Source organism: Heloderma suspectum, chromosome 6 (genome assembly GCF_057233095.1).
Source record: "Heloderma suspectum isolate Gila_16-S chromosome 6, 16-S_ref, whole genome shotgun sequence".
Taxonomy (NCBI): Eukaryota; Metazoa; Chordata; class Lepidosauria; order Squamata; family Helodermatidae; genus Heloderma; species Heloderma suspectum.
Window position 1 is genome coordinate 110186217 of NC_139463.1, and position 11049 is coordinate 110197265.

The window sequence follows — 11049 nt, forward strand, 5'->3', positions numbered from 1 at the left end:
AGACATGTTGGCTCCAAAATGTATCAACGTGAAGATGAGGGAGTGGGAGTAGGGGGAGCAGGAAGAGGAGGGATGGGGAAGGTAAGAGGAGGAGGAGGAGGAGGAGGAGAAGGAGAAGGAGGAGGAGGAGGGAGGGAGCTTGGGCGAATGGCCAAATTAGAGCTGAACATAACCCAGCAGTGTCCAATCAGTGACAGTGGTGGAAGATGGGGGAATGCTGCATATAAGCTGCCATGTCGCATCACCCTTAGCAGACGAGTAATGCCAATTCCAAAGAAGGGCAACGCCAAAGAGTGTTCAGACTACTGCACAATTGCGCTTATTTCACATGCCAGCAAGGTGATGCTCAAAATCCTATAAGCTAGGCTTCAGCTGTATGTTAACTGAAAACTACCGGAAGTACAAGCTGGGTTTCGAAGAGGCAGAGGAACTAGAGATCAGATTGCCAACATTCGCTGGATCATGGAGAAAGCAAGAGAATTCCAGAAAAACGTCTATTTCTGCTTCATTGACTACGCTAAAGCCTTTGATTGTGTGGATCACAACAAACTGTGGCAAATTCTGAAAGAGATGGGGGTACCAGACCACCTTACCTGTCTCCTGAGAAACCTGTACAAGGGTCAAGAAGCAACAGTAAGAACCAGACATGGAACAACCGATTGGTTCAACATTGGGAAAGGAGTACGACAAGGCTGTATATTGTCACCCTGCTTATTTAACTTATATGCAGAGTACATCATGAGAAACGCCGGGTTGGATGAATCACAGGAGGGAATTAAGATTGCCAGGAGAATTATCAACAACCTCAGTTACACAGATGATACCACCCTAATGGCAGAAAGTGAAGAGGATCTAAAGAGCCTCTTGTTGAGGGTGAAAGAGGAGAGTGCAAAAGCTGGTTTGAAACTCAACATTAAAAAAACTAAGATCATGGCATCTGGCCCCATCACTTCCTGGCATATGGAAGGGGAAGAAATGGAAGCAGCGACAGATTTTATTTTCTTGGGCTCCAAGATCACCACAGACAGTGACTGTAGCCATGAAATTAAAAGACACTTGCTCCTTGGGAGGAAAGCTATGGCCAACCTAGACAGCATAGTAAGAAGCAGAGACGTCACCTTGCCGACAAAGGTCCATCTAATCAAAGCTATGGTTTTCCCAGTAATAACGTATGGCTGTGTGAGAGCTGGACTATAAGGAAGGCTGAGCGCCGAAGAATTGATGCTTTTGAAGTGTGGTGCTGGAGAAGACTCTTACGAGTCCCCTGGACTGCAAGGAGGTCAAATCAGTCCATCTTAAAGGAAATGAACCCTGACTGCTCATTGGAAGGACAGATACTGAAGCTGAAGCTCAAATATTTTGGCCACCTAATGCAAAGAGAAAACTCACTGGAAAAGAGCCTGATGCAGGAAAGACTGCAGGCAAAAGGAGAGGGGGACGGCAGAGGATGAAATGGCTAGATAGCATCACCGATGCAATGCATATGAACTTGAGCACACTCTGGGAGAGAGCGCAGGACAGGAAGGCCTGGCATGCTATGGTCCATGGGGTCACGAAGAGTCGGACATGACTGAACGACTGAACAACAACAAATGCCCTCTCTGTACCAGGCATGCAGGGAGAAAGTGCTGGACCATCTGCCCTAGGCAGAGCCACTGATGGTGCACTTCTCCTCAGACATTTGGTCCGGCAAGGGTTGAGCGCATGCTTACTTGTCCTTGACAGCTCACTGGTTGGTAACCACAGGGATGGCAGCAGCCAGTACTTCCGGGACAGGTGGGAAGGATGGGTATTTCTGGGCCCTCCTTCATGCCCAAGTCATGGACCAGTCCCACACAGCAGCAGAGATTATGGAAGCCAGGAGCCACATGGTGGAGGGGTGGCTGGCTGGGCACCAGCTCACCTGCAGTTACATGGTCACGGACGGGGGAGCCAGCATGGTGATGGCTGTGTGTCATGGTGGATTTGAGAGTATCCACTGCATCACACATATCTTCAACCTGACCGTGAGGGATGCCCTTGGAATGGGCAGCACCAAGGCATATCCTACCCCATTGTCTGGCATCTGTAATCTGTTGGAACGCTGCAGGAAGGTGGCTGGGCACTTCCACCACAGCATCAAGGCCAGTAGGCTGTGGGAGAAGCAGGCAGACTTGGGGATCCCAAAACACAGGCTGGTGCAGGATGTGGCAACATGCTGGAACTCCTCCCACGCCATGCTGGAGCATATGGTGGAGCAACAGCCTGCTGTCCATGAGGTGTCAAGGGGCATCAAGGCACCCCTGGGCAAGTAGCAGTGGGATGCCCTGTCCCAGCTTGTGGTGGTCCCCAAGCCATTCCTCGAGGCCACTGAGGCCCTGAGCAACAGCACTGCCCTCCTCAACCAGGTGATCCCTGTGGCAAGGCATCTCTAGAAGTCGATGGGCAAGTTCCTGGAGAACGGGGATCCTATCTCAGGCAGATGCTTCCTGCCAGACATGCAGAATGGCCTAGTATGGCAGGTAGAGCCCCTGTGCTGGGAGAGGACATACATATTGGCAACTATGTGCGATCCACACCTGAAAGACAGACTTTGTGGGGAGAACTCCTGCATGGGTTGGCGGGAAATACTGGTGCGACATGTGAGGGAGGCAGGGGCAAAGAGGCTGGGGCAGGTGTTGGAGGAGGAGGAGGAGGAGGAGGAGGAGGAGGAGGAGGAGGGGAGACACGGTCCCATCCCCTCCAACATCATCACTCCCAGCAGGACCATAGGCCAGGAGTTCTGGGCCCAGGCAGTGCAGGCAGTGGTTGGGGGGAGAGGCAGCCAACCTGCCCACAAGATGATGCCACAATGTCCATGCAGTGTTACTTAACAAAGCCTGTGGAGGACTGGTCCAGAGACCCCATGGCCTACTGGTCCTCCCACAGCAAGGCTTGGCCAGACCTGGCTCGGGTGGCCAGGAAAAGACTCAGCTGCTGTATTGGCCCCAGGAGCATAGCCAAGTCATTTGTAGTGTTAGAGGGCCTAGAGATCCATAATATTTGCTTAAGTTCATTACTGTGGCAATTCCCTTGCTAGTAAGCCTCTGAGCATGTGAAGATGAAAGGGCCGATAGCGTGGCCTAGCACATTCCATACTAATGAGTGAGAGTGTTATCAAGATGTGCCTGGGAAGCAAAGTTTGTTTATCTTAGGTTGTTGTGCTTGAGAACCAAACACTTCTAGTCTATGCTGGGAATGGACACTAGGGGCACTTGCTGCTGTTATGCTGCCTTACTGCTAACATGTATGGTATAAAGCCCATTGTACCCCATGGCTCTGGGTTCAGAGAAGCTGTCTGATCCAACCATTGGGTACACCTGTGTGCTGTAAGTTACCCAATAAAGTTCTCCTTGTAAGTAAACCTTTGAATCACTATCTTGGCATCTCTAACCTAAGAGTTCAATGCCCATGGCCAGGGCAATACAGCTGCCCACCGAACAGTGTCCCAAGTGAGAGGGTGTTCTCCATGGAAGGCGATGTGGTGACACCCCACCACTCCTGCTTGGATGCTGACTTAGTGGAGCAGCTGGTCTTCCTCAAAGTAAACCTGCCCCTGCTAGGATACCCCACCCTCAAGCCCTTGGGCAGGAGAGTGGCACACTCACTCACACTCACCCAGCTGTTTCTCCTTCTTTTGGCTGGCTTTTTTTGTCTTTATTGGAGTCAGGCATGTCATTTAATGTTTATAATTTACTATGATATTATTATTATTAATAATAATTTCTATTGAAGCCTCTTAGTGGGCTTCTTCTTTGGTAGGTTTGTCTTGTCCGGCCCACTTCAAGAAGCCATGGGACTCTTGCATATTGGCAGCCAGCTGTGTCTGCAGGTTCTCCTCCAGCCTCTGCTCTTCTTTTTAGTTTCCCCTTGCTTGCTTGCTTGCTTTCTTGCTTTCTTTCCAGATCCTGTATTGATTGTTTTTCCCACTGCCTCCCTGGCAGCAGAACAGCCCTCCAATGGATGTTCATTTAAGGGAAGTGTACTCAGTCATTACCGTGCCTCGAAAGAGTTGTCTTTTGATTTTTGTCGCTTCCTCCCCAAGTCAGGAGTGGGTATTCCATTCAGCCACAGAGAACCTGACATAGTGGAGCAGATGGTCTCCCTCAAAGCTGAACCTGCCTCTGCCGGGCTACCCCGCCCTCAAGGCCTTGGGCAAGAGAGCGGCACACTCCCTCACCCTGCCATTTTTCTGTATTTTAGCTGGCTAGTTTTTGTCTTTATCTGAGTCAGGGAAGGCATAACATTGTAACAGTAGTAGTAGTAGTAGTAGTGGTAGTAATATCGCTATTAGTATTGGTATTGTTAATGAGAGTTGGATCCAGTGGGAAATTATTGGTGGATGCTGGATAAAAAGGGGTGAGCCCTGAATTAAGCCTTCCATCGCAATATCCCCTCAGTGCGCTTCTTTCGTTTGCTTGCTTGTCTCCTCCAGGCCCAGAGCAAGTCTGAACTACATCTACTATTATTGTTATTTTATTTAATCCTCTGTCCACCCATCTGCCTGCCCCCCTCAAAGTAAATGATTTAAGGCGCCATTCCCAGTGTCATTGTAATGCCCAGCTGTAGTCATGTCTTATCTGTCAGAGAGGCCTTGAAGAATCAACCAGGTCACCCTCCGACCACATCCCCCATTCCTGGGTGTAATAGCTGGGCTTGGTGGCTTTGACACTTTGGACCTATTGCATATTTGCACCCTGCTGCCCCCACGGGTCTCTCTCTCTCTGCCTGCTTGCCAGCCTTCCTCTGCCAGCCTCCACCTGCCCAGATGACCCGTCCCTGGGTGGAATAGCTGGGCTTGGTGGCTTTGACGCCATGGGCCTATTGCATATTTGCACCTTGCTGCACCCACGGGTCTGTCTCGGTCTGTCTGTCTGTCTCTCTCTCTTTCATTCTGCCTGCCTGCCAGCCTGCCTCTGCCAGCCTCTGCCTGCCTACATGCCCTGTGCCTGGGTGGAGTAGCTGGGCTTGGTGGCTTTGATGCCATGGGCCTATTGCATATTTGCACTCTGCTGCACCCACGGGTCTCTCTCTCTGTCTGTCTCTCTCTCTCCCCCCTGCCTGCCTGCCTCTGCTTGCCTCTGCCTGCCCATATGCCCCGTGCCTGAGTGTCTTCCTGCCTCTGTCAGAAGACCACAGAGAGCCTGAGGTCAATGGTGATCACCAACGGCATATATATGAAGTTTAAACTGGATAATGATGTGCACTTGCTACACTCTCAGTTCCTTCAATTCACTTGCAACATTTTTTTAAAAAAACAGAAACTGTCTGAAATTTAGCAGGTGTGGTGTGGCTAACCCCCCCCCCATTAAAATATAAAAATAAATATAAATCATTTTGCGTGTGCTAGATCAACAACAAAAAATTACTAAAAGCAACAACAACAACAACAAAATACTCTGTCAGCCTGCCAGCCAGATAATGTGTGTATTCAGCCAAAGAGAGGCTGAGCCTGTGATTGTTCTGAATAAGGGGTGTTTGCACATCAAAGAAACCTACAGCAGAGATTAAGGATAGTGACCTCCGCTTCAGCACACTATCCCTTCTGAGTTTGGTCTGAGTTTCTGGGGACAGCACATTTCACCTGTGCCCAGCACAAAACCTACTTGGCCAAACTGTCTGAGATTTGGCAGGTGGACATCCCTCCAGGGGCACTGAGAGTTCTCCAGCTTTCATGCACTTCTGTGCAAGAAGTAGAAAGTTACTTTGCTTTGAGAGTTTTTGTGGAAAGCATCAAATTTCAACTGTGCTTAGCACAAAACCTACTTGGCCAAATTGCCTGAGATTTGGCAGGTGGACATCTGTCCATGGGGGCTGTGAGTTTCCACATTCCATATATGAATCATGAAAACTTAAAATGTTACGGCCGTTTGCGTTTTCCCGTGCAAGTCAATAGGAAAACATCAAAAACGAGTGATTCGGATATCCGAATCTCACTTTGGATTCGGATCCAAGTCAAAGCAGGTTGGGTCTGAATCGGTCCGAAGTGAAGCAGGGGGTCCATGCACAGCCCTAGTCTGAATATTCAAAAAAGCCGTGAAACGCACGCTTCAAACAGCCCCATAGTGACTGACCCAGTTACCCAGTGAGCTTCTTCGCTGAATGAAGATTTAAACCTGGCTTTCTCTGGTCCCAGCCTGATACTCAAACCACTATATGACACTAGCTGTCAGTAACTTAATTGTTGCACATAAACAACATAATTTGCCTATGGCTAAAGACTGACTGCAAACCAAGAGGTGAAATCATGGTTTGATTCCTGATTTGCCTTCACCAGGGATAATTGTTACGTGTAAATGGTGTCAATCACAGTCAAGGTAATTGTCTGCCCTTCCAACTTCTCTGCTTGCAAGGTGACTAGCATGCTTTGCTGTAGTCTCCCTATAGATGCCTCCACCCCCACCCCACAGGCTCAGTGCTTAGCTCTGGGAGCAACAGGGTTTAACTATATTATGTTTTCACTGTTCAGCTGGGATCTTAACCAGGCAACAAAAAATGCCCAGTTCTCATGTCCAAGTATTATGCCTGCATGGTTCCATACTGAAAATGATTAACTCTTCAAGGACAAGGAGGCATGTTTATCCATCCATTAATTCTTTCTTTTCATGTAACCAGCCACATGGTCTGAATCGATTTTTCTGGCAGCTTACAGAACTTCAAGTTATTTAAAACTGGGACCTCTGATGTGGTACACATCTACACCAATTCCTGCACAGACACCTCCCTTAGTATCAACCAAAGTCTCTTGTCCCTTCCATTATATCTATATCTATATCTATATCTATATCTATATCTATATCTATATCTATATCTATAATCTCTATCTCTATCTCTATCTCTATCTCTATCTTGGATGGCTGCAAAGTGAAGAACCAAAGTGAAGCACCAAGTAGGACCAGAGGCATTCATGGGGAACAAAGGGGCAGGTGACTGCAGGATGGGCACTTTGCTTTGCAGTGCAGTAGTCCACAAATCTAAAATTTCTCAACAACAGGGAGGGAGGGAAAAGAGTCTGTCTGGTAAGGTTGGAGTGGGCTATGGAGTGACCAGAGGGCTGCCAGGGAGAGCTGTGGAGTGATCAGAGTGGGTTGAAGTATAGTTGGAGATTGCTGTGGGGAACTGGGGAATTGGTGGGGAAGGCCTCCGTGTGAGGGCTGAGCAGGGCACTGGGTATGTCTGTGGACGTTAAAGGAGGGTGTGTGTGCTTGTGTGATATATGGATGGATGGATGGGCTGTGTAGTTCTGTGAATGTGAATGGATGGGTGTGTGGAGTGAATGTACATAAGAGAGAGAGAGAATTTAGGAGTGATCCAGAGGGGGAGAGAGTATGGGGTTCTTTATGTTTGCAGTGTGGGCTTCTTGGGTATGATTTGGACCAATATATCTATTACTTTGGGTAAATAAATAAGGCAGAATAAATTAATTTTTGAGGTGATTCGGAGAAATCTAATGGTTTGCTGTAATATGGAATGGGTGGTTCCTTCCTTGGAGCAGAAAACTGTGGTTCAAAGGAGATGTTTGGTGCTCTGGAGCTCAAACTGCACCTCTGGCTTGTACACAATTTTGGGGAGAAGTTACATATGCCTTTTAGCCTCACCAGTTTGCCTTTCTGTCAGATGGGTGTTTTATGACTGGCTGAACTCATGATGGCAGCTATTTTGTGAATGGGCATCTCCACCATGGCAGCCATGTTGTGACAGCACCCATAACATTTTATCAAAATAGCAAACATGCCCACTGGCCCAAAATGGGGGGGGGGCTGATTTGAAACATTCTTACCTATCAATAGAATGAGAATAATAGTTTTACAAAATACTCAAAAAACCTGAAGTTTAAATGAGGGCTGCCTTGCACAACTAAGAACACTTGGATGCTATTTGCAGGTAGATTCTTGCTTTTGCTTCATGAGAGACCATCATGTGTTACAGCTGGTCCATCATCAGAGAATGTCACTGTCGCTCACTGTTGCCCTTTTTCTGCAGGCAGGAAACCAGAATGGGACTGAGAACTGCACCTCTGTCTCAGAGTTCATTTTAGTAGGACTCTCGAACCACCGCAAGACACAGATTCTGCTCTTTGTGATAATCCTCGTCATCTATACATTTACCCTTGTGGGTAACCTGGTGATCATCATGCTTGTGCGGGCTGACCCCCGCCTCCACACGCCCATGTACTTCTTCCTGACTCACCTCTCGGGCTTGGAGATCTGTTATATTTCCAGCACCATGCCCCAGATGTTGGCTCACCTCGTGTCTGGAAATGGAACCATCTCCTTCACCCGTTGTGCAGCCCAGATGTACATCGCTTTATCCTTGGGTAGCAGTGAAGGCATTCTGCTGGGTGCCATGGCCTACGACCGGTATTTGGCCATCTGCCAACCACTGCTATATGCCATTGCCATGGACAAGTGGCGCCAGCTGCAACTTGCCTCAGCTTCCTGGGCTGGTGGCTTCCTTCTCTCCATAATTAATGTGGGCTGCACTTTTCGCCTCCCCTTCTGTGGCCCCAACCACATCAACCACTTCTTCTGTGACCTGGAAGGCGTGTTAAGGCTTGCATGTGGTGACACCCGTGTTACCGAGGCTGTCATTTTTGGAGCAGCTGTTCTGATCCTCTTGGTTCCCCTCTCTGTTATCCTAACCTCCTATGGACTCATTCTGTCTTCCGTGTTACAAATGCAATCAGCTGCGGGCCGGAGCAAGGCTTTTTCCACATGTGCTTCTCACCTGGCAGTGGTTACGTTGTTCTACGGCACAGTTATCTCTATATATATGAGACCCCGGTCAGGCACAGCTCCAGACCAAGACAAGCAAATTGCTGTCTTTTACATCGTGGTCACCCCCCTGCTCAACCCCATCATTTACACTCTGAGGAACAAGGACGTCCATGGGGCAGTGGCCAAGGTGCTGAAAAATTGGGCTTTGAACAAAAAGGGTGAGCACTGAAGTCCTCCTTAATTGGTCTAGATGTCAAGCAGAGGCTCAGTTGGACTGATGGTTGCCTTTGGAATCAGCATGAGAGGTCAAGTCTCTGCTCTGCCTAAAAGTTCACTCAGGAGTCTTGGGGGTGATGTTCCATCTCTCGACCTTCTCTCCATGAGGGCCCTTATGAGAAGATGTTTCTAACTCTGTCCTCAGCTCATTGGAAGGGATGATGAGGCAAAGATGCCACTGTCCTGGTGCAGCTCTATCCCTAGCCTGGTGCAGCTTTCCAGCTTTAAAATACAATCTGAGAGATTTGAGGAGATCTCGTGTGGGATCCAGATTCAGTCATAGATCAGACCCATTGACATAATGGAAGTTAAGCATGACTAACTGAAGTCCCGTTGATTTCAATGAGTCTACTCTGAATATGACTAAATCTGGATCAACCAAAAGTTTCCCATGGCTCCCATCCCACTGTAGAAACAATGGGCTTCTTCACATGGAGCTTTAGTCCTGCTATTGAGATTGCTCACTCATGGAAGCTTGTGGGCCCTTTAGATGACACCATTAACCTCCAGGGCATCTCCTGCTCTAAATGACCTTTACTTCATTTTTAAATAAATCGGAGATAAGGAGGTATCGAATAACCCTGCTTGTATTCTGCTTGAGTTCCCTCTGTGAAAAAGGAGAAGCTGCAAGAAGAGGAGCTAGAGCAGTGAAACATACTGAAGACACAGATAAAAGGGAGAAGAAGAGGGAAAGGGAAGGGGGGAAGGAAACACATGTAAAGGGAGTCCGTTATGATCCTGCATTTAAAAGAGAAGGAAAAATCACAATTTTAAATGTGGAATGTTGGGCAGGGGTAGAGATGCCCAATGTCTCAATGCTCATGGTTTCCTTACTACTGCATACTGTGTGTGTTGTGCATTCTCTCTCTCTCTCTGTGTGTGTGTGTGTGTTTCTCTCATTTTGGGTCAACATACACAAGGAATATTGGTAGCCATAACCATCAGCAAGCTTTGAGAAGTAAAGCTGTGAACTCTCCTTTAGCTCAGTGGGGAAGGGCAAGGTATCAGCAAATAAGAGAGTGAGAGTTCTGCTCCGGGGTGATACACATGTGGCCAGCAAAAAACCAAGCTGGCGCATTTAGGTGGGGAACCTTGAAAGCACCAGTAATTCTGAATGGAAATGAGAGTTGCAGTGGAATTAGAACCCATGCCCTACAAACTACTAGGGATGTACGAAAATCACGTACCTGTTCATGGTTTATGTTGATAGTGGGGGGGGAGGTGTTCCATCCCTCCCCCCGGAATCCTGGACGGGGGGGAGGCACTCCGTTCCTCCCCCCCGGAATCCTCCACAGCCAGCTGCGCTCCACAGCAGCTCCGTGGAGCAGCTGGCCAGGCCCAGCCAGGCCAGAGCCATCCACAGCTGGATTTCCGGCTGTGGAGGGCTCTGGGTAAAAAAAAAAAAAAAGGCGTACGCAAATAGCAGTGGCTACGGCCGCCGCCATTTGTGTTCCTTATTTTTGACATCTTAATCTACGTAAATATTTATGTAGACTAAGACGGCGAAAATAAGGGGAATGCAAATAGCGTAGTGGACGCTATTTGCATTCCCCTTATTTTCGCCGTCTTAGTCTACGTAATTATTTATGTAGACTAAGACAGCCCAAAAAAAGGAACACAAATGGCGGCGGCCATAGCCGCCGCCATTTGCATACGCATTTTTTTTTTAATCCAGTCATTTCAGGCTACATAAAAACTTACATAGCCTATCACGTGTGTGTAAAAAAAACAAAAACAAAAAACTGCAAATGATGGTGGCGGCAGCCGGTCGGAAGACCAGCCGCCGCAGCCGTCGCTGCAGCCACCGCCGGAGCTGCCGCCACCCGGAAGATCCGCCCCAGGTAGGTCTCGTCCCGGGGGGATCCGCGGGGGGGGGGCGGCAGGCTGTTCCGCCACACATTTCGGGGGGCCGAATGCACTGGCATTCGGCCTCCCCGAGATCCGTGGCGGAATTCTCTGCCATCCCTACAAACTACAAAGTAGCACCCTAACCACTCAGCTGAAAGAGGAGAGAGAAGGAAGCCCAATATTAGGGTTG

General features: G+C 48.6%; 1 protein-coding gene across 1 annotated transcript; it reads left to right on the forward strand.

Moving 5' to 3' along the window:
- The first annotated feature begins 1748 nt into the window (after window positions 1-1748).
- On the forward strand, window positions 1749-8964 carry LOC146342483 (olfactory receptor 2G3-like). Its single transcript, XM_084807857.1, has 3 exons — window positions 1749-2286; window positions 3438-3562; window positions 8002-8964. The coding sequence occupies exons 1-3, from the start codon at window positions 1749-1751 to the stop codon at window positions 8962-8964; spliced, it is 1626 nt and encodes a 541-aa protein (XP_084663983.1).
- The last annotated feature ends 2085 nt before the right edge of the window (window positions 8965-11049 follow it).

What these genes read in the sequence shown, in the direction of transcription:
- LOC146342483 (XM_084807857.1), top strand. Translation starts at nt 1,749, where the DNA reads ATGGCAGCAGCCAGTACTTCCGGGACAGGTGGGAAGGATGGGTATTTC. An exon ending in GGGCATCAAGGCACCCCTGG is followed by an intron (nt 2,287 to 3,437) that starts GCAAGTAGCAGT and finishes GCCCATGGCCAG; the next exon opens with GGCAATACAGCTGCCCACCG. An exon ending in AGCAGCTGGTCTTCCTCAAA is followed by an intron (nt 3,563 to 8,001) that starts GTAAACCTGCCC and finishes CTTTTTCTGCAG; the next exon opens with GCAGGAAACCAGAATGGGAC.